At 37.0% G+C, this 22,077-nt stretch overlaps 1 protein-coding gene across 1 annotated transcript in view; it reads left to right on the top strand.

The window, feature by feature from the left end:
* Positions 1-19,069, top strand: part of LOC123626724 (putative coiled-coil domain-containing protein 144C) — a 35,752-nt gene extending 16,683 nt beyond the window's left edge. Inside the window, exons 5-12 of the mRNA XM_045535958.1 lie at positions 547-580; positions 862-1,003; positions 3,407-3,777; positions 9,835-10,122; positions 11,047-11,249; positions 12,250-12,499; positions 17,657-17,702; positions 18,891-19,069. Of these exons, the coding sequence (XP_045391914.1) occupies positions 547-580; positions 862-1,003; positions 3,407-3,777; positions 9,835-10,122; positions 11,047-11,249; positions 12,250-12,499; positions 17,657-17,702; positions 18,891-18,943 (1,387 nt within the window). The 3' untranslated portion in view covers positions 18,944-19,069. The remainder of the gene's footprint in view (positions 1-546; positions 581-861; positions 1,004-3,406; positions 3,778-9,834; positions 10,123-11,046; positions 11,250-12,249; positions 12,500-17,656; positions 17,703-18,890) is intronic.
* The last annotated feature ends 3,008 nt before the right edge of the window (positions 19,070-22,077 follow it).

Here is a 22,077-nt window from a genome sequence, read left to right as displayed (position 1 = left end):
CTCACAGGATTATGGTGAGGACAAAAATGAGTTTCCAGCGTGCACAGTGCTTAAAATAATGCAAAGTATCTGTATAGTAAGTCCTGAATAAGCTAGCTAATAACATGGTCAAAAAGGGATTTCCCTCATATAAGGACATAAGTATTATTTCCCAAATGGGTTTGAGTGCCAGTAAAAGCTTGTTTTTAGTGAAAAGGAGAATAACAACAATAAATATACCCTGGTATGTGTCTTTCTATTAAATAATGCAGATAACATGTTTTTCCTTTTGCTTTGAATGTCAGAAAGCTTGATCTAAATTTAATTCTTTGTTATGATATTATTAATATATTTTCTTTACCTTTTAAAATTACTTTCTATCATTTAAACTTCCTTGTAAAAATTATTATATTTTATATTACCCTTAATCTTTTCAATAGGAGAAATAAATTTACATATGAATTTTATTACATAAAAATTAGACATTTTATGTATAAAAAATTTTAGCTATTCTTTATATTTTACATATTTATTATTTGTCTGAAAGAAATTGTTTTATTTTTCCAGGCCTGCAAAGCAAACATCTAAGGAGAAGAACAAGGTATTTAAAAATAAATTATCAAAAGTATTATGGTTAGAATATAGACTATACAACATAAAATAAGAAAATAGAGAATATTTTATTGTAAAGACATTTACTTTCAGAAAGCGATTAAGACGCAGTAGCCATTGATAAAGGTATCCTTTGAACAAAAATCAGTTCGTTTTAGAAGAACCTGTGATTTTACTTACATAAAAGTTGGAAAACCAGCACTTTTGTACATTTTGTTTATGCTATGAGTATTTTGGAGATGTATTGAAGTAGTGTTATTTATTTTGCAGGTCAAAGAACAAATACATTCTATGGGTGACCATAATGACTTAACTTGGTCATCTGAAATGGCCCCAGAGGATTATGACTTGCCTTCTTCCTATTATCAGCATTTTATGTTGCCTGTTGAACAGCTTGGAATGGACTGTAAAGGTAGAACCATTGTATAAATCTAAGGCCTTCTTCCGTATACTTTAGTAATGTATATACCCATTGCTTAGCACTGCACCATATAGCACTGATGTATTTTAGTCACATTCATCCCAGAAATATACTTTATGTTAATGTAGAGTTAGAACTAAGGTATATTGTACACCCTGAGCTGAAGAGTTATTATAATTCTAGTGTGCTTTTCTCAGTATGAATGGCCCTCATAGTCTTTTTGTTGACTCTCTTTTCCACTGAACCTATACTCAAGGGCAGTTTTCCATTAACTTCCCCCTGGAATACTGGAATAAACTTTAAACTGTTTCCCCTTCTACCCTAGCTGCCCCAACTGTGGTCTACTCTTCAACCATAATTATATATTTTGAAAAATAATATCTGATCATGGTCCTCTCTTGCTTAAAACACAGCTATCATTTCTCATTGCTATAACGTTAAAAATCTCAATTCTCCAACATTATCCTCCGTTATTTTCTACCCTTCTTTCTGTCTGTGTCCCAGCCACTGTCTTAGATGCTTGTCGCTATAATCAATAGCTTTCATGAGGTATAATTAATATACGATAAACACATATATAAAATATACAATTTGACAATTTTTGACATATATGGAGACAAGTGAAACCATCACCACTGTCAAGGTAGTTAACATTCATCACACGCAAACGTCTTCTCATACCACTTTATATTCTTTTATTAAGACACTACTCAATTGTTTCCCAAAGTATTTCCACAATTTTCCATTCCCATCAGCAGTATCTGACAGTTCCAGTTGCTCGGTATTGTCGCAAACATCATGTATTGCCATTTTTTAAAATTTTTAATTTTTAGGCATTCTGATGCGTGTGTACTGTGCATATCATAATGGATTCAATATGCATTATCCTAATAACTAATAATGTTGAGCATCTTCTCATGTGCTTATTGGCCATCTGTATAACTTCTTTGTGAACTTTTTTTTCACTTCTATTGCCACTTAAAAAATTAGTTTTTGGATATTTTTACTTTATTAACAATGTCTTTTTTTTTTTTGCAAGAACTTTGTCCCAGTTTGTGGCTTGACTTCTCATTCTGTTAATAGTATCTTTTAAACAGAAAAAGTTTATAGTTTTGATAAAGTCCAATTTATCTGTTTGTTCAATTATAGATTTTCTTTTTTATGTCATGTCTAAAACGTCTTTGCCCAGCAAAAGATCACAAAGACTTTCTCCTGTGCTTCATTCTAGAAGTATTATGCTTTTAGGACTTATATTAATATTTGGATCTATGTTCCATTTTGAGTTCATATTTGGTATCTTTCCATTTATGTAAGTTGTATTTAATTATGTCAGTGATATTTTATAGTTTTTAGTATACAGGTTTTCCTTATTTTACCAGTTTTATCTGTATTTCATTGTTTGATAAAGTTGTAAATATTTTTAAAATTTTAATTTGCTCATTTATTTCTAGTATGATTTTTTTTGCAGCCTGGCTCAGGGGAATGGCCACTCTTCCTGGCTCTGTGTGAACACCAGGCATGGTTTCCTCTATTTCTTTTAACTGTTTTTCCCCCCTTGGTCTTAGGTAGTTTCCTAGCACACATGCACTGTTCATTACTCTGCTAAATACCCCACGGGGGATCTCTGCAGATCTCCCAGTTTCTTTCCCTGTGCTGCTCTCTCCTCTCCAGTGTTTTGTCCCGTGATCTCTGTCTGCCTTGGTTTTACCAGACTGTCAGTTTCATCAACTCAACTCAGGGAGTGTGGGAGACTGTACCTGAGGTTTTTCCTTCCTTACTCATGGCCTGGACCGTGGGTCAAGGCAGAGAGCTGGGGCATTCATAAGGCTTACTTCACTTGTTTCCTTTCTTTCAAGGATCCTGGTCTCCATTGCCTGAAGGTCCACTGTCTTGAAAATCCTTGTTTAATGTACCTTACCTGTTTGGTTTTGGTTCTTTCAGGTAATAAGGACAGCCAGCACTTGTTACTCTAAGTTGGCTGGAACAAGATTGCAGCGGAGCTTCACCACAGTCCATAGAATGTTTTCCTTCTCTCATTTTGATCGCTTCTTTTCCATCCTTCCTTTCTCAGGGTAGCCACTTCTTGCTCAGAGAAAGCTTCCCTGGGCCCAGTGTAGATCAGTTTTTCTTATGTGATCATAGAACTCAGTTTTCTTACAGTATCTGTCTGAGTTTATAATTGTCACTTTGTCTTTGTTCTTCACCACACTGGAAGCATTTAAATAAGAACAGATGTCTGTTTTATCTGCAGAGCTGAGCATAATGTCTTCCACTTTGTAGGCACTCAATATATGTTTGTTCAGTGTATGAATGGGTGAATGTTAAGCATACAGTGCTTCATATGCAAAAAGTACTCATATCGTTTATGTCTATCTTGTTTTCTCCCTAATACAGATACAGATTCTGCTAGCGTCTTGAGAATGCAAGATGTGGTTCTTTCAAGTGCTAGAGAAATAGAACTTAAAAATGTTCTGTGTGAAAGACTTACAGGAAAAAGTAAAAAGATGGCAAACATGGTTAGAGTACCACAAGAGGAAAATGAAAACATGCTGCTTGGTCAGCAACTGGAAGGTGCTGAAAACAAAGCTAACAATAAGGACAAGGCAGTCATTAATGTGCAAGACCAATTGTATGATAAAGTGAAAAATCTTCAAGCTCAGAGTGGAAACCAAAGTCTTCCAGTAGAAGAAAGATTAAATGTCTTAATCAATGAATTCAATCAAGTAAAAGAAAGACTGTATCAACATTCAAAATGGGAAGCAGAAGTAAGTATCAAGAAAGATACATACTTTTCAAACTTCTAGAAAGAAAATTTAAAGCAATATATTTGGTTATGGCCACCTTGAATCTAGTTGAATATAAAAATATCTAGGTGATAAATGTATTTGCAATACCATCCTGGAAATGCACCTTGTTTCCAGCTAATAAAAGTTAGAGCTGAGACATGCTTTACTTTGAATAAAGACATTGTGTCACCTGTGAGATTTTTATGGGTTAATTTACAATTTTTCAGTAGATATAAACTAATATTAATAATGGAGACTTATAGTGCTGAAAATACCATTTTAATATCTTTATGTTGCTACATTTTAAGACCATGAAGAAGGAGATAAATGGAAATGTTCCTATCTGAAATGAGGATTTTGAAGTTAAGATTCCATTATGTGGGCTATTTTGACAGTTGAGTCCAGGTTTTAGAGATGAACTGCTCCCCCTTGTCTCTGCACCTTCCCCTTCCTGGGAAAGCATTGTGTACTTTTTGTCTGCATAGATTTGCCTGTTCTGAACATTTCATTAAAATAGTCATACAATATATTATTTTAGTATGGGCTTCCTTCACTTCGGATAATGTTTCAGGGATCATCTGTGCTGTAGCATGTGTCAACACTTCATTTCTCTTTATTGTTGATTAATATTCTACTGTATGGCTATACCACTTACCCATTCATTAGCTGGTGGACCTTTAGGTTGCTTCCACTCTTTGGCTATTATGAGTAATGTGAAAATGAATGAATATTAATTTCCAAGTTACTGTGTGGACGCATATTGTTACTTGCCTGCCATTGGAGTTTATCCTCACAGTTAATTGGGCTGATTGCAACATCTCTCCACCATACTCACGCTGTCCTTTTGGCTTTTCAGTTTCTGTTCATCTGGCTTCATTTATTCAGACTTGGCACACAATTTTCCTCTTCTTCGTGAAGCTTTCTCCCTGAACTTACACTTCAGCACTGGTCTAGCCTATGCAGAACAACATAGCCCTAAATATTCCATTGGTTTTATTTCCTCTCACACTCTTCTGGCTGCTCCCTAAATTACACTTGGGCTTGGGGAGGTTCAAGGTGCTCTCCCATGGCCTGGATTATGTGATTCCCCACTGGGAACGTGGACCACAGGAAGAAACTCGGTCACCTTCTCCTGCATCCTGGATTCACTCCCAGTTTTCAGCTGGCCCCGGGCCTATGGGCTGCTTATGTTCCCTGTGCTTCCCAGAATGTTTAATTTCCTTTCACTTTTCTGTTGAACTCCTGTGTTCCCTCTTGCATAATATATTCAAAGTGTGATTGTCTACACACGATTTTGGTTCTTCTATGAGGATAAGTGGTGTTAGAAATGCTTCTAGTCAGCCACCTGCAAAAACGTAACAGTGCTTACTGTCTTATTACTGAGTAATGCTTTGTTGCATGGATATTCCAAACATTTTATTGATCTTTTCATCAGTTGATGGACCTTTGCATTATTTCCACTTTTTGGCTATTATTAATAATGCTGCCGTGAACTTTCATATACAGTTTTTATGTACGCATATCTTTCCATTTCACTTAGGTATGTACTTAGGAGTCAAATTGCTGGGTCATCTGAAAACTCTATTTGTAACCTTTTGTGGAGCTGCCAATATATTTTCCAAAGTGGCTGTGCCATTTTACATTCCCGTAAACATTGTACGAGGGCTCTAACTTCCCTACATCCTTGCCAATACTAATTTTCCATCTGTTTGATTGAAAAAAGATTCCATCCCAGTGATGTGAAATAATACCTCATTGTGGTTTTGATTAGTATTTCCCTAATGAGGAATGATGCTGAGCATTTTTTGATGTGCTTATTAGCCAGCCATGTATCTTCTCTGGGGAAATGTCTATTCACATCCTTTGCCTACTTTTAAACTGGGTTTTCTTTTTTATTTATGAATTGTAAGAGATCTTTATATATCCTGTATCCTCCCTCTCAGTGGTTTGCCTTTCCACTTTCTTAATGATGGTATGTTTTCAAGCACAGAAGTTTTCAATTTTGATGAAGCTGAGTTAATCTGTTTTTTCTTTTGGTGTTATAGCTAAGAAGTCACTGTGAAATGTAGTCACACCGAATTATGCTTCTATTTACTTCTAAAGGTTTTGTAGTTTTAGCTCTTACCTTTAGCTGTTATATTTGGAGATAAATTTTAGATTTGGTCTTTGGAGGGAGTCCAACTTTATTCTAAGGCATGTGGATATGCAGTTTTCCCAGCATCAGTTGTTGAAGAGTGTACTTTTCCCATTTAATTGGTTTGTAACCCTTTTTGACGATCAATTGATTGTAAATGTGAGGGTTTATTTTTGGGTTAATAATTCAAATCAGTGATCTATGTCTATCCTTATGCCAACACCAAATCAAATTTTACAAGAGCTCTTTTCTTAATCATGTTGCATATTTCCAGTTGTCTTACAGTAAGAAGTCAATGTAGTGGAAAGTCTTTAACTTCATTTTTTGCTTTTTAAAGGAGCATGTGGCCAGCTTATACCTTGCTGACTCCGTGACATGATGGCAAGTCAGGCTTACAAGGGCAGAGTCTGTTCTTTTTTTTGACTTCTCATTTAAACTTTAGTCTGTGGCCTAGAGACTCCCTCTTGACTCCCATTTCCATAAAATCTGGATCACAGGCTCCAATGACTGAGTCTGCTATTCACTGCATTATGTTTTATTAAGTCATTATAATTTATAGAATCATTTATACTTTTTTGCTGTCTGTGAAAGAGAAGGTTAGATCTGAGCTTCAGCTTTCCTCATGGCAAACTGAGATAATCCATCACCTTTCAGTTCACAGTAGATGTTCCTCTGACCTGGTACCTGGTTCTTCTCTATAGCACTAAGAACTAATTTTTAGGACACACACTGCAGTGGCATAGGTATGTGTTAGTGGTGGCAGGGCGCTGATCTTTGGGCCTCCTTGTGGTGTACAGCAAACCAGTGATGGCAGTAGTGGGCTCCTGGGTGGCAATTGTATCACCAATTTTACGATAGTGCTTGGCCTGTCCCTGGGCCCCTGGGTGGTACATTTGTGGGGACACTTATGGCAGTGTGGTGGGCAGCTGTCAGCAATGTCCAGCTTGACAGAGTTGTCCCTAGGCTCCTGAATTGTGTGCTGGACAGTAGGATTGTCCTCGGGCTCCTGGACAGTGTCTGTGGGCACTGAAAGCAGCATGTAGGGTGGCCAATCCTCAGGCCCCGAGGCTGTGGGTGCCACAGCAGTGGTGACACATGGCATAGGCCCACCCTCAGGCCCAGAATGTGTGCTAGTCTAGGAGGGATGAACTGATCCTCAGGGCCCTGGAAGGTGTTTGTGGGTGCAGCTGGAAGAGCAGCAAAGGCAGTTTAGTTGCCCTTGTGTTCAGGCTTTCATATGGTACATGCAGGTGCTGGCCACAGCAGGTTAGGTAGGCTGGTTCTCAGGCTCCTTGATGGTATATATGAACTAGCCAGTCCTGGGGTCCCCTGAAAGTGTGCACAAGTGCACCATGGCCCTGCCTCTGGAGGAGGCAGAGTCGCTTTCATAGTCAGTGGCCTCAGTCAAGTGGCCCCCTAGCTCTGGTGCACATGCACCCTTTGTCCTTGGGCAGCTTCCCTCCTGGGCCAGACCCCCTAATTCTCAGGGTTTTAGGGTGGTGTGTGATGTAAAGTTTGGAGCCCATCTGCACTGCTGGGTTCAGCAGGTACACGATGTTGTAACCCTCTACGGGAACATAGTGGGATGTCAGTGGGGTGCCAGGGAGGACATGTGGCGGCTGTTGAGCCCCAGGGCAGGATGTAGCCCAGTGAGGATTTGGCTCTTAACATGGCATTGTACTGCACCCTCTCAGAGGGTACGTGGGACTCGGCGTGAATTGCCTCTCAGGAGCTCCCTATGCTCAGTTCAGGGCCTGTGAGGGCTGAGGGGTCCCCTGTGGCTTGGATTGCAGGTGTCCTCGGGGGAATGTGGATCACTGGGGTTCATTCCCTTCCCTTTTCCCCACAATGGGAAGTCTGGCCTGGCTCTGAGCTGATCCCAGCTGGAGTGGCTTCTTCCCTTTCTTTTGCTTCCATGGTTCCATGGGTTCCTATTACTTCCCTGCTGAATTCCAGAGCTCTCTCTTAGAGGCTTTGTTCAAGGTGTGGTCATCTAATTGTTTTGGTTCTTCTCTGTGGAGGATACAAGTTCTGGTTGCCTCCCTCAGCTCTGTCGATGATGTCTCTGTCTATGGCATGAATATGAAAGAATGAATGGAAAAATGTTTTAAAACCAGCACAAGCTACCCTCTGGTTACATTTTTTGTTTATATTCCTCCTACTTCAAAAATACATCAATTCCAGCTCAATAACCAGCCACAAGTGTCCTTTAATATGGCATCAGGCTCAGGCTTAAAGTGCAGGACCCACCACCATTCCAGATGGGTGTACTCAATGTATAACATTTTTGCACCATTTTAAAGTCACGAAATTGTGATCTGTACCGTCGTAAGTCAGGGATGATCTGTGTTTGGTAAATCGACATGTGGAGAGGCTACAAATGGGAAACAGGTATTTGAATCCAGAGAGTCCTGGATCCTTGATATTTAATTTTCTTTAGCTTATCTCCTGCATTGATTTTACTTTCACCCGCTGTGGAGCAGCAGTGCAGTTTCCTCCAGGTTTTAGTATCATTTTCTCCACTGTCCTTGAAAGCCTTCCTGTGAGTCTCTTCAAGGGCCATCACGCTTCCACTGACAGTCTCCTTGGAGGCCTTTTGGTTTTCATTCTTATTCATGTCTAGGTCCTTTCAGCTTCCACCTTCCTCCTGGTGTAAAGGTATCTGACATGTTTTAACAGTTGTTGTTGTTGTTTTTAGTGGCAACACCCCATATTTAATATCAGTATCTGTATCAATTATCTATTGCTGTATAATAACCCACCTCAAAATTCAGTGTCTCAAAACATTTGCTTTGTTCACAATCTTCAGTTTTAGCGAAGGCTGAGTAGGGCCAGCTCATTTCTTCTTCATGTGACAACAGCGGGGGTGACTTGAAGCTGGGGACTAGACTCATTTAAAGGCATGTTCATTCATATGTCTGGCCGTTGAAGCTTACTCTTTTGCCTGGCACTCTAGCTGGGGCAGTCAGCTGAAATGTCTATACAAGGATTCACCATGTGGATTGTGCTTCCTCACAATATTGTGGCTGGATTCGAAGGACAAGCTTACCCAGAGGGGAAAAGTCAGGTGGAAGCAGAATTACATTTTCTAACCTAACCTTATAAGTCACACAGCAGTTCTGTCACATTATAGTCACTAGAAACTGGTTACTAAAGCCAACCCATACTCTGGAGAGGGAATTTCATGGGAGTTATATCAAAAAAAATTTTAGACATGCCTTAAAAGCACTATTTCACTCACCTGTTATAAATCAAATCAGCATTCCATCTAAAGGAAAGTAATTTGTTCCAACTCAGTACCACCAAAATCCCAGCAAGTATTTTCGTTTGTTTTTGTTTGGTATGCTACCTTATTCTGTGTAAAGTAACAAAGGATTACAAGACAGTGCTGTAGAATTAAGGCATTTTTATTAAAAAGAGAGTATAGATCTTGTCATTAAACTTCTATAACGAGATATGATTGCTTTGTAACTCCAGGAATCATTGCTCCTTGGAAAGCAATTAAATTAACGTAAAACCTTTGCAGTTCATAAAAATAGTTCAGTGTAATGTCCGTAAAATTTCTTTAGAAATTTTTTGGGAATAATGATGGAGGAACGGGTATTAGACTTCCTACTAAGCGAGTTTAAGGAAGAAAGAATTGAATTAATCATAGACAATGTCCTAAGATCAAGTGTAAATGTTGTGTGAAAGAGTAAAGTATGTATTTTGTGAATCCCAGTGGTTTAAACTTTGCTCTTGATTTTCTGAATCATTCAAATGTCCATCTTTGAAGAATCTACTACAGTATAGATAGCATTTTATTGCAGCTCAATGTATTTCAAAATGTGTTATTAGTTTTCTGATACCCTATTCTCAGCCTACTTCCTTCATTATTAAATTACATTATTTTATTCATGCAGGTTGATGACATTATGGAATCTCTGGAAAATGTATGTTCAAGATGTCGCTATCTGGATGCCAAGAATCAAGTTGATCAAGAGGAATTATTCTCTATGAAAGCAACACAAGAACAATGTGAGATGCTAGAGAAAGAGAACATGAGGTTGGAAAAAGAATTTTGGGACCTCAAAAACCATATGCAACAGATGGTAGATCTTGGTGAAATTAAAATGTATAAGGACGACATTGAAGAAAGAGCAACACAGGATGTTGTAGAAAAAATAAAAGAAGTCAATCTATTTTTGCAGGTTAGTTAAGTGTGAAATGCACTTTCATTCATTTCACTGCAGATGATACTGTGATGTGTTCATTGTGTGTGTTTCCTCTACTTCCGTTATAGCAATTGGTTTTGTAGATTTCTAGAAGGAAGGTGGCATATGCTTCTCCCTTTAAATCTTTTAGTTTCTATCATCATTATAAATAAATTCATCTTCGAGAATATTGAAGCTCCTTAGACAATCATTTGATTATTAAGGCCAGTTAGCATAAAACAATACTATTAGGAAAAGAAAAAATTGTGATTTAGAAATTATACTGTACTCTCGAGTTTCTTTTTAAGTTACATTGCTCAACTTTTTAAATTTTAATTTGATTATATTATTCTTTGGATTATTAGAATTCATGAGTACTAATTTAGTAATGATTCATTTTTTTATAATTCCGATTAAATTATCAATTTAGTTGAAAATTGATGTTCAATATATTAAACCTCAGCTTCTTTTGTCACATATTTAAAGTTGTTCTCGGAGAATGGGTGTCCTTCTAGCATTGTGGGTGGTCAGCCTGGGAGTATCACTTGAGACTACAAATTGGAGATAAGCCTGGGCATCGTAATAAGATACCATCTATACAAAAAGTAGTAAAATTAGCCAGGCATGGTGCTGCACATGTGTATTCCCAGCTACTGAGGAGGCAGAGGCAGGAGGATGGTTTGAGCCCAGGAATTGGGAGGCTGCAGTGAACTATGATCTGGCCACTGCACTCCAGCTGCAGTGACAGAGACACTATCTCTAAAAGTAGAAATAAATAAATAAAAGACAGACACTGTCTCTAAAAATATAAATAAACAAACAAAATAAAATAGCTCTCTGATTCAAAAGTAAAGGAAACAAATATACAGGAATTGTTCAGGTGAAAGGATACTAAAAATGTATCCTTTTTATGTGTTTTAGTCACAAGCGGCATCTGAAGAATACATAGAACAGATAAAAGAGGATCGTGTGGCTTCAATAAGGAGTCAGACAGAAGTGACAATTAAAAATCTGGAATCTGAAATCTCCAACATGAAATTTTCTCAAGGAGAAGTGGAAAAGTATAACCCCCTGTATCAAGGAGAATTAAAAGCTGGGGAATATTTGTTGAAGAAAGCAAAAAAGTAAGTCAAAATATGGAATAGAAAATAAATTAAGATCATTAATTTGCCTTGAATGCATGCTTTTTAGTGAGATAGGTTCATGAGATTAGTGGGAAGTGAAAGCTAACTAGATAACAGAATTTTGGAAAACAATGTTAATAAATGAACTATCTTTAAAAATGGTAGTCCAGGGCAGTTTATGACTCTCCCTCTTGTTTGGTTATATATGGTTTTTCCCCCCTTAATATTCTCATGTAGTTAACCTTACCTGATAGTCTTTCCTTGAAGTATTTTTCAAGCCTTATAACTTGGTATTATTGTTATACAATTGCTTGTCACCATTCTGCTCATGGAAATATTACAAGTTTAACTACTTTTTGGAAGATTACAACTTAAACTGAAAAAATAAAGGAGTATGACTACTCTAGGCACATTTTGACATTCAGTAAATTAACTTCTTTACATTGGTTTACTAAATACAATTATTTCTACCTTTTTTAGGGATAATCCTTTTATGATATATATTTAAAGAGTACAACATGATGTTTGGATATATTTGTACATGGAGAAATGGCTATTATACTCAAGCAAACTAACACATTCATAATGTTCATTATCCCTTACCCTTTAAATACAAGTATTTCTAATGGAATCCTCAAGAATCTTATAAATAAGGCCATTCCAGGGGGCAGCAAGTGTTACCTGTTAAGCCATACATCATTGATAGAGATTTCTCTCCCCTCCTTGCTTTACTTGAATTACTTATTTTGTAGAAATTCTCTCATATATATATATATATATAAGTATATATATAAATACACACATACTACATATATATACACACACACATACTTCTGTAGAACAATTGTAAAACTATAACTGCATACAGTAGGCATGCTGTGATACATTTTCACAGTTAAAACACTATTTAATGGGAAATTCCATTTACTCTTATGGTAATTTTTTTTTAAAATGCCATCATTTAGGAAAAAATGAAATACTAAACATTTGTCTTTTGCAGTTTTCGCAGAACTCCTGAGCGACTAGCAGCGTCCAGTCGCAATCTTGTTGAGGAGACACAGGGGACTGGAACTTGCTTTCCCACTCGAGCTATGAAGACGGGCACCTTCTTCTATGAAGAATCACCTTCTGTTGGAACTGTTCATAATGGCTTAGGTCTTCACAGAGAGCTTTCTTCAAGAGAAAACTCAATGTTCTTTTCCTCATTCCCATGGACTTCAGATGCCAACTTGGAGACCTACTTGACTGAGGTTAGTTATGTTGTCTTCTTTCCTTTGGGTTTCAGATTTCTGATATAATTCTTGTTTCTCATTTGGTGAAATACTGTGTTGTTAAAACGAGCTATGCATGATAAATAAAGGTCATAATTATCTGTGTTAATAAAGAGAGGAAAGTGAAAATTTTCCATTTTCTTCAAGTCCCTGCAGCTGTCATTTTCAAGAGATATCTGTATATTAACATTATTCAATATATGGAACTGAAATGACAGGTTTGAAATTTCTTTAAAAACAGCACTTAAGTTAGATTTTAGAGACTGAATCTTATTGCCTAATAACTAAAGGCATATTGCAAGGTGCTTTGGCTTACTTTCTAGTTGATTTTAGTTTGGCTATTGTTCATAACCCTTTTAAAGTTTTTTGTACCATCTTGAATTTTCCACCCTTAATCACAAGTCAATGATTGCCATCCAAGCACTTAACCACAAATAGATGTTTATTATTAAAAGCAATCCAAGATAAATAAGTTTGAGGAATTAAATAAACCTATAGTATTTAGATTAGATTTTAAATTAAAATATTTGTCATTTTCTGTGTAAAAGTATATCTTTAATTGCTATGTTACTTACAGCATTTTTATCTTAATTACTGTAAAATTAGGCTATTGATGGGCAGTTTCACAGCACTTTTTAAATACTTAAATCAAGCAAATATTTGAATTTTTAAATTCAGGATATTATGGGGGTACAAACATTTTGGTTACATGTAATACATTTGCCTCACCCAAGTGAGGGCTACAAGCATGTCCTTCCCCTATAACGGTGTGTTCCACTTCCGTTAGTTGTGGATTCCCCCCCAGCCCCAGTCCCCAACCTGATTGGCACCCAATGAGTATTACTTCCATGTGAACACCTTAGTGTTCCAATTCGATGGTGAGTACAGGTGGTGCATGTTTTTCCATCCTTGTGATACCTCATTTTGAAGGATGGGCTCAAGCTCTATCCAGGATAGTATAAGAGGTGCCAGTTCACCATTGATTTTTGTAATTGAGTAGTATCCCATGGTATATATACACACCACATTTTATTAATCCGCTCATGTGTTGATTGGCACTTGGGTTGTTTCCACTTCTTGGCAATTGTGAATTGTGCTACTATAAATATTTGAATGGAGATGTCTTTATTGTAGAATGTCTTTTGTTCCTTTGGATAGATTCTCAGTAGTGGGATTGCTGGGTCAAATGGTATTTCTATTTTAGGCTCTTTGAGGTGTCTCCAAATTACTTTCAACAGGGGTTGTACTACTTTGCAGTCCCACCAGCAGTGTATGAATGTTCTAATCTCTCCACATCCACGCCAGCATTTGTTATTTTGGGCCATTCTCACTAGAGTTAGGTGATATCTCATTGTGGTTTTGATTTGCATTTCCCTAATGATTAGAGTTGTTCAGCACTTTTTTTATATGTTTGCTGGCCATTAGTCTCCCTTCCTTTGAAAAGTTTCTGTTCATGTCCTTTCCTCATTTATTGATGGGGTTGTTTGATTTTTTCTTGTTGATTTTCTTAAGTTCTATATAGATTCTTCTTCTCAGCCCTCTATTGGATGTGTAGAAAGCAAATATTTTCTCCCATTGTGCAGAATGTCTGTTCATTCTAATGATAGTTTCCTTGGCTGTGCAGAAGCATTCTAATCTGATCAGGTCCCATTTGTTTATTTTTGTTGCTGCTACGATTGCTTTGGGGGTCTTCTTCATAAATTCTTTACCTAGGCTGGTGTCTAAAAGAGTCTTCCCAATATTTTCTTCAAAGATACTTAAGGTTTCGTGTCTCAGGTTTAAGTCTGTTATCTGTCATGAGTTGATTTATGTGAGAGGTGGGGATCTAGTTTCAGTCTTCTGTATGTAGATATCCACTTTTGCCAGCACCACCTATTGAATAGAGATTCTTTTCCCCAACGTATATTTTGTCTGCTTTGTCGAAGACTAGATGACAATATGAGGATGGTTTTATATCTGGGATCTCCATCCTATTCCAAAAGTCTCTATCTCTGTTCCTGTGCCAGTACCATGCTGTTTTTGTTAGTATAGTCTTGTAATAAAGTTTGAAGTCTGGCAGACTGATGCCTCCCAATTTATTTATTTATTTTTTTTGCTTAAGATTGCTTTGGCTCTACGAGGTCTTCTCTGGTTCCAGAAGAAACATAGAATTATTTTTTTCTAAATCTGTAAAGAATGATGGCAGAATTTTGATAGGGATTGCATTAATTCTGTAGATCACTTTAGGTAGAATGGACATTTTAACAATATTGATTCTGCCAATCCAGAAGCATGGTAGGCATTTCCATGTGTTTAGATCCTCTACAGTTTCTTTTCTCACTGTTTCGTAGTTCTCCCGATACACGTCTCTCATCTCCTTCCTTAAATATATTCTAAATATTTAACTTTCTTGGGTGCTGTTGTGAAAGGTGTTGGGTCTTTGATTTGATTTTCAGCTTGACTGTTATTGGCATTTATGAATACCGCTGATTTGTGCGCAGTAATTTTGCATACTGAGACTGAATTCGTTTATCAATTCCAGGAGTCTCTTGGTTGAATCCTTGGGATTTTCTAGATATAATAGTATCTCATCAGCAAAGAGTCGGAGTTTGACGTTTTCTGCCCCCATTCAGACGCCTGTCATTCCCCTCTCCTGTCTGATAGCTCTGGCGAGGACTCCCAGCACTCTGGTGAATAGAAGTGGAGACAGTGGGCAACTTCGTCTGGTTCCTGTTCTAAGCGGGAATGCTTCAGTGTTTCCCCATTGGGTATGATATTGGCTGTGGGTTTATCATATATACCCTTAATAATTTTCAGGAAGGTCCCATCTATGCCTATTTGGTTAAGGAATTTTATCATAAAAGTGTGCTGGATTTTGTCAAATGCTTTTTCTACATCTATTTGGAGAATTATATGGTCTTTGAATACGGTTTCTATTCCCCCGTGTATATTATTGTCTGCTTTGTCAAAGATCAGATGGTTGTATGTGGATGGTATTATATCTCAGTCCTCTGTTCTGTTCCATTGGTCTGTGTCTCTGTTTTTGTGCCAATACCTTGCTGTCTTGGTTACCATAGCCTTATAGTTTGAAGTCTGATAATATGATGCCTCTGGATTTCTTCTTTTTGCTTAAGATTGTTTTGACTACTTTGGCTCTTTTCTGGTCCCAAACAAAGTGTAGAATTCTTTTTTCTAGATCTGTGAAATATGACATTGGTATTTTGATGGGGATTGCATTGAATCTGTAATCAACGTGAAATGTATGGACATTTTAACGATGATTCTACCGATCCTATGAACGTGTTATGCTTTTCCATTTTAAGTCATCTGCAATTTCTTCCCTCAGTGCTTCATAGTTCTCCTTGTAGAGATCTTTCACCTCCTTGTTTAAGTAAGTACATTTGTAGGTATTTTATTTTCTTTGTAGCTATTGTGAATGGTACTGAGTCTCTGATTTGACTCTCAGCTTGACTTGTTGCTGTATAGGAATGCTCCTGATTTGTATACATTGATTTTGTAACCTGTGACTTTGCTGAATTTAATTATCAATTCCAGGCATCTCTTGGTGGTGGAGTCTTTGGGGTTTTCTAGATACAAGATCATGCCGTCACCACAGTGGAATAAAACTAGAAATCAACTCCAAGAGAAACACTCAATTCTACACAAAGTCATGGTAATTAAACAACCTGCTACTGAACGATCATTGGGTGAATAATAAAATTAAGACTCAAGTCAAAAGATTCCTCAAACTGAATGACAAAGGGGACCCCATCTCTCAAAAACTATGAGATTCAGCAAAAGCATTCCTATGGGCAAAAGTCATAGTCTTAAATGCCTACATCAAAATGACAGAAAGATCACAAATTAACAATCTAACACCAAGCCTCAAGGAATCAGAAAATGAAAAGCAAACCAAATGCAAAGGCAGCAGAAGAAAAGAAATAACTACTGTCAGGGTAGAACTAAATAAAATGGAAAGTAAAGAAACAACGAAGTATCAATGAAACAAAAAATTGGTTCTTTGAAAAGATAAGCAAAATTGATAGCTCTCTTTCTAGATTAACCAGGAATAGAAGAGAGTGGACCCAAATAAGCTCAGTCAGAAATGAAAAAGGAGGTATTACAACGGATACCACAGAAATTTAAGGCCAAAAATGTCATCTGGAAATACTATGAAAATTTGTATGCACATAAACTTGAAAACATAGAGGAAATGGACAAATTACTGGAAACACACAACCTCTCAAACTCAATCGGGAAGAAACAGATCTCCTGAACAGACCATTAACAAGCAACTACATTAAAGCAGTAGTAAACAATCTCACAACAACAACAGAAAGCACTGGACCAGATGGAATCACAGCTGAATTTTACTAGACCTACCAAGAAGAACAATTAATTCTACTCCATAAATTATTCCATAATTTTGAGAAGGAGGGAATCCTCCCCAACTCATTCTACAAAGCCAGTATCACCTTCATACCAAAGGCAGGAAAGGACAGAACAAAAAAAGAAGACTACAAGCCAATAGCCCTTACGAATACAGATACAAAAATCCTCAAGAAAATACTAGAAAAAACTAAATTCACCAGCACTTCAAGAAAATAATCCTGCATGATTGAGTGGGCTTCATCCCAGGGATGCAAGGATGGTTCAATATACATAAATCAATAAATGTGATTCACCACGTAGAAGGAAAAACAAAGACTATATATGATCATCTCAAGAGATATAGAAATGTTATTTTAAGGAAAAATTCATTAAAATGAAAAACTGTTCACACTTTCATAAACAACAGGGTTTTGCTAAGAATTACAAAATAACAGATTCATGTGAAAATATAACTTGAATTGCCTAACCCTTGTACTAATAAGAGAAAGTGTCACCCTTCTGAAATGATGTATACTCAATATACCAATTATTAATTTTACTTTTTATGAGATTAATGTAAGCAGCATTACACATATACTCTATTAACTAAATGTAAAATAAGTAGGGTTTTTTTTATTTATGTGATTATTTTTCTATTTAAGCAATTGTGAAGTTAAGTCTAGTTTCCACAAATATTTAAAGCCACATTGTGTAAGTGATATATGATTCCCATGAAAATGTCTGTGGTTTACTTAAACATTCTAAATAATATTTGACTTATTTCAGATGACACACAAGTTGGAACAAAATATAAGTATGGAACTACAAGAAGGTATGCTGTGAAAATGTATGAATTAAATTGGCATTAATGACTTGATTTCTGAAATCGACCATAAATACCAAGTGGCAATCTTTTCTATTGTTTGGTTAATAGACACTACACTTCCTCTTACACACATGTAATGAAAGATGTGAAAACATTAACATTCATACTGAACAGTATTCTTATGCCACATTAATTCCACATGGCTTTAAAAAATCTCATGAACTTTATGTATCTTTTTTTTTTCTGTCTCTACACTTTATTCACTGCTGCCATCACTATGATACTGTCAGTCAGCACATGAAACAATTCTCTGAAAACCAAGGCATCATCAGCTTCCTGGGATTACGTTAGTGATTTAAGGCCAAAAGACCCCAGGCTCGTGTAGTAACATTTAGCCAAGTAGTGACAGTTCATAAGCAGTCACTTGACTGGTGACATTTTAAATCAATCATTTACTTTGTCATTAGTGTACTTTCTCCCTGAGGAAAAGTTCCATATTCCTTAACATGGGAAAAACACCCATATCAACTTGGTTCTTGTCAATGTATTCAACTTCATCTCTTGCCACATACCTTAGTCTGCCCCTTTGCTCTAGCATCTCACAAACTAGACTACTTAGAATTCCACAGTGCTCCTCCTTATTGCCCCTGCTTCCTCCTCCCTTTACCTGGTATGCTTTTTCCTTGCTCTTCAGCTATCAACTTGCATATCACCTCTACCACAAAGTCTACAATATTGACACAAAACTTGGACAGATGGGCCTCCTGTGTGTTCCAGTAGTACCCTGTTTTATACTTGTTGTGGTCTCTATGACTCTGCATGGAAGTGGCCTGTTTGTCTGTTTTTTCATGTTATATTATTGTTGAGGACAATCATATATGGACTGTATCAACCCCACCTCGTAATTCCAGTGCTTGTCATAGTACCTCAGCATATGGTTGTTGAATAGGGAATGAAGAATGAGAAAAAAACAGAATCTCTGATACTTACCCACAATGATAATTACTAATTCAGTGGGCAACTGCAGGTAAATTATATTTAACAGTAATTTTGTATTGTCATTGTACATACATATTTCTCATTCTTTTTGATAATGATAAAGTTTCCAACTGTTTTTTACTGACTTACACTTAGTTCCTATGAAATCTTTTAGCTAAAGAATAGAATTCTTTTCCTTTTTCTTTTTCTTTTCAGGTCTTGCTGAATTAGAATCTGGATGCTCTTCTCTAGAAAAGCTTCTCCTCTAGGATCCACTGATGAGGGAGATATAAATCAAGATATACTTTGGACAGCATCATCACAATATGTACCATTTTTGAAAAATTCTATGATCTGAAAGACTTTTAAGTGGATCTTGCAAATAAAAAGCAGTTTTACCTTTTTAGACTATAGAAATATCAGGCATTTATTTTTTATTCTTATTTTTATTTTTTTTTGTTATTTATTTATTTACTTATTTATTTATTGAGACACGGACTCGCTCTGTTGCTGGGGCTAGAGTGCTGTGGCATCAGCCTAGCTCACAGCAACCTCAAACTCCTTGGTTTCAGTCATCCTCCTGCCTCAGCCTCCCAAGTAGCTGGGACTATAGGCATTCACCACCATGTCTGGCCAATTTTTTCTATTTTCAGTTGTCTGGTTAATTTTTTATTTTTCTATTTTTAGTAGGATGGGGTCTCACTCTTGCTCAGGCTGGTCTCAGACTCCTGAGCTCAAGCGATTCTTCTGCCTCGGCCTCCCAGAGTGCTAGGATTACAGATGTGAGCCACCATGCCTGGCCTGTCAGGTGTTTAAACAGCCAAACAACCAAATTTTCACCAATACTTGGTTGGAGTAAATTGATGGCCGATTTTTTAAATTTAATTCAGGATATTATGGGGGTACAAACATTTTGGTTACATGTTATGACTTGGCCACACCCAAACCATAATTTGAGGCATGCCTTTTCCCCTGTACAATGCCTACCATGTCCATTAGTTGTGAGTTTACCCACCCCCAAGCTCCCAATCCCTGAAGAATATTACTACCATGTGAGCACCATAGTGTTGATCACTCAGTGCCAATTTGATAACGAGTACATGTGGTGCCTATTTGTCCATTCTTCCGATGCCTCACTTCGGAGGATGGGCTCAAGTTGTATCCAGGAAAATATAAGAGGTGCTAGATCACCATCGTTTCTTATAATTGAGTAATATTCCATTGTATACATATACCAAATTTTAATAATCCACTCATGAATTGACAGGCACTTGGGTTGTTTCCACATCCTTCCAATAGTGAATTGAGCTGCCATAAACATTCAAGTGCAGATGTCTTTATTATAGAATGTCTTTTGTTCTTTTGGGTAGATGCCTAATAGTGCTACTGCTGGAGCAAAGGGTATTTCTATTTTTAGCTCTTTGAGGTATCTCCAAATTCTTTTCCACAGAGGTTGCACTAATTTGCAGTCCCACCAGCAATGTTGTATGAGTGTTCCTATCTCTCCACATCCTGGCCAGCATTTGTTGCTTCGGGAGTTTTTGATAACAGCAATGGCCAACTTTTATTTTACAATTTTTATCACTATGCAGACAGATATTTCACTATACTAGACAGATACAATGATACCTGTCTAAAGCTAGTGATTGACAGATTTAGCTTTAAGGCCAGGCATGGTGGCTCACGCCTATAATCCTAGCACTCTGGGAGGCCACGGTGGTAAAATTGCTTAAGCTCGGGAGTTGAAGGCCAGCCTGAGCGAGAGACCCCACCTCTACTAAAAATAGAAAAACTTAGACGGGTGTGGTGGCACACACCGGTAGTCCCAGCTACTTGGGAGACTGAGGCAGGAGGATCACTGGAGCTCAGGAGTTTGAGGTCGCTGTGAGCTAGGCTGACACCATGGCACTCTAGCCTGGGCAACAGAGCGAGACTGTCTCAAAAAAAAAAATGTAGCTTTAGACAGATATCATTTTGTATGCTGGTTCTGTGGTCATTGTCAATGTTTGGAAGTATTGCAATTGTTATAGTGCCATTAAACTTATAAAATTTTAATTTTAAGCACTGATTTATATGGCTATTTTTTCCTGGAGAAATAAAGTTTACCTAATAAGTCTTTTCACTTTTTCTGTTCATTCGTCCATTCATTTGTATATTTTTAATTAACTTGTTGAAACAGTCTTAAAATTAGAGAAAAGTGCAAGTTTTAGTACAAAGAACATTTTCTCCTGCATCATTTCAGAGCAAATTGCTGATGTTATGCCATCACCCCAATAATCTTAGTGAGTATTCTTACAAGTCAAGACATTCTGCATAACTGCAATACAACCTTCATGATCAGAAAGTTAACATGAATACATTCTATCATGTAATCCTCAGATTCTTTTCCAGTTTTATTACTTGTCTGCAATGTCCTTTATAGCAAACAGATCCCATTTGGATGCATGGATGCATTTAGTTGTACTGTCTCTGAAAACCCTTTCAGTCTGGAACAGTTCCTCAGTCTTTCCTTGACCTTCATGACTTGGAATCCTTTGAAAGTAAAGTCCAGTAGTGCAGAATGTCCCCACATTGGTTTTTTGTGATGTTTCATTATCAATTAGATTTAGATGATGTGTTTTTTTTAAGAGAGTGTCACAGAAGTGATCCTGTGGTCTTCTCTTTGTATCCTAGAATATGACGTATGATCTAATTTGTCGTGTTACTGGTGATGTTAGCATTGATCACTAACAGTGGCTGGTTTTGAGTTTTGAATTGCTGAATCAGCCAAGCATGATATCTTAAATAAATCTCACTTGGTCTTGTGTGTAATTCTTTTAATATACTTGGTGTATTCAATTTGCTGACATTTGGGGGTGCAGATTTTATTTCTAAGTCCATGAGTGATATTGGTCTGTTGATTTGTGTGTTTTTGTTTTTTTTTTACTATCTTTATCTGGTTTTGATGTCAGAATGATACTGGCTTCATAAAACTATTTGGGAAGTGACCTTATTCTTCTGTTTTCTAGAAGAGTCCATGTAATGTTGATGTTAATTCCTTGAGTGTTTGGTAAAAATTTCCAGTGAAACCATCTAGGCCTAGAGATTTTGGGGGAGAGGGAAGTGTTTCATTACAAATTCTATTTATTTCTTTTATAGTTACAGAGCTACTGCGGCTCTCTATTTCATGTTGGCTCAGTTTGGGTAATTTGTGGTTCTTCAGAAATTGTTCCATTTGTTTTTTATTTATTTTATTTTTTTTATTTCAGCTTATTATGGGGGTACAAAAGCTCAGGTTGTATATATTGTCCATGTCCCGCCCATCTCCCTGAGTCAGAGCCTCAAGCGTGTCCATTCCCCAGACAGTGCGCCTGGCACTCACCATGTAGTCATACCTCCATCCCCTCCCCCCACCCCCCACCTC

This window comes from Lemur catta, chromosome 22 (assembly GCF_020740605.2).
Source record: "Lemur catta isolate mLemCat1 chromosome 22, mLemCat1.pri, whole genome shotgun sequence".
In the NCBI taxonomy this organism is placed as follows: domain Eukaryota; kingdom Metazoa; phylum Chordata; class Mammalia; order Primates; family Lemuridae; genus Lemur; species Lemur catta.
Note: the sequence above shows the minus strand (reverse complement) of the source record. Positions and strands in the feature narration are given on the sequence as shown.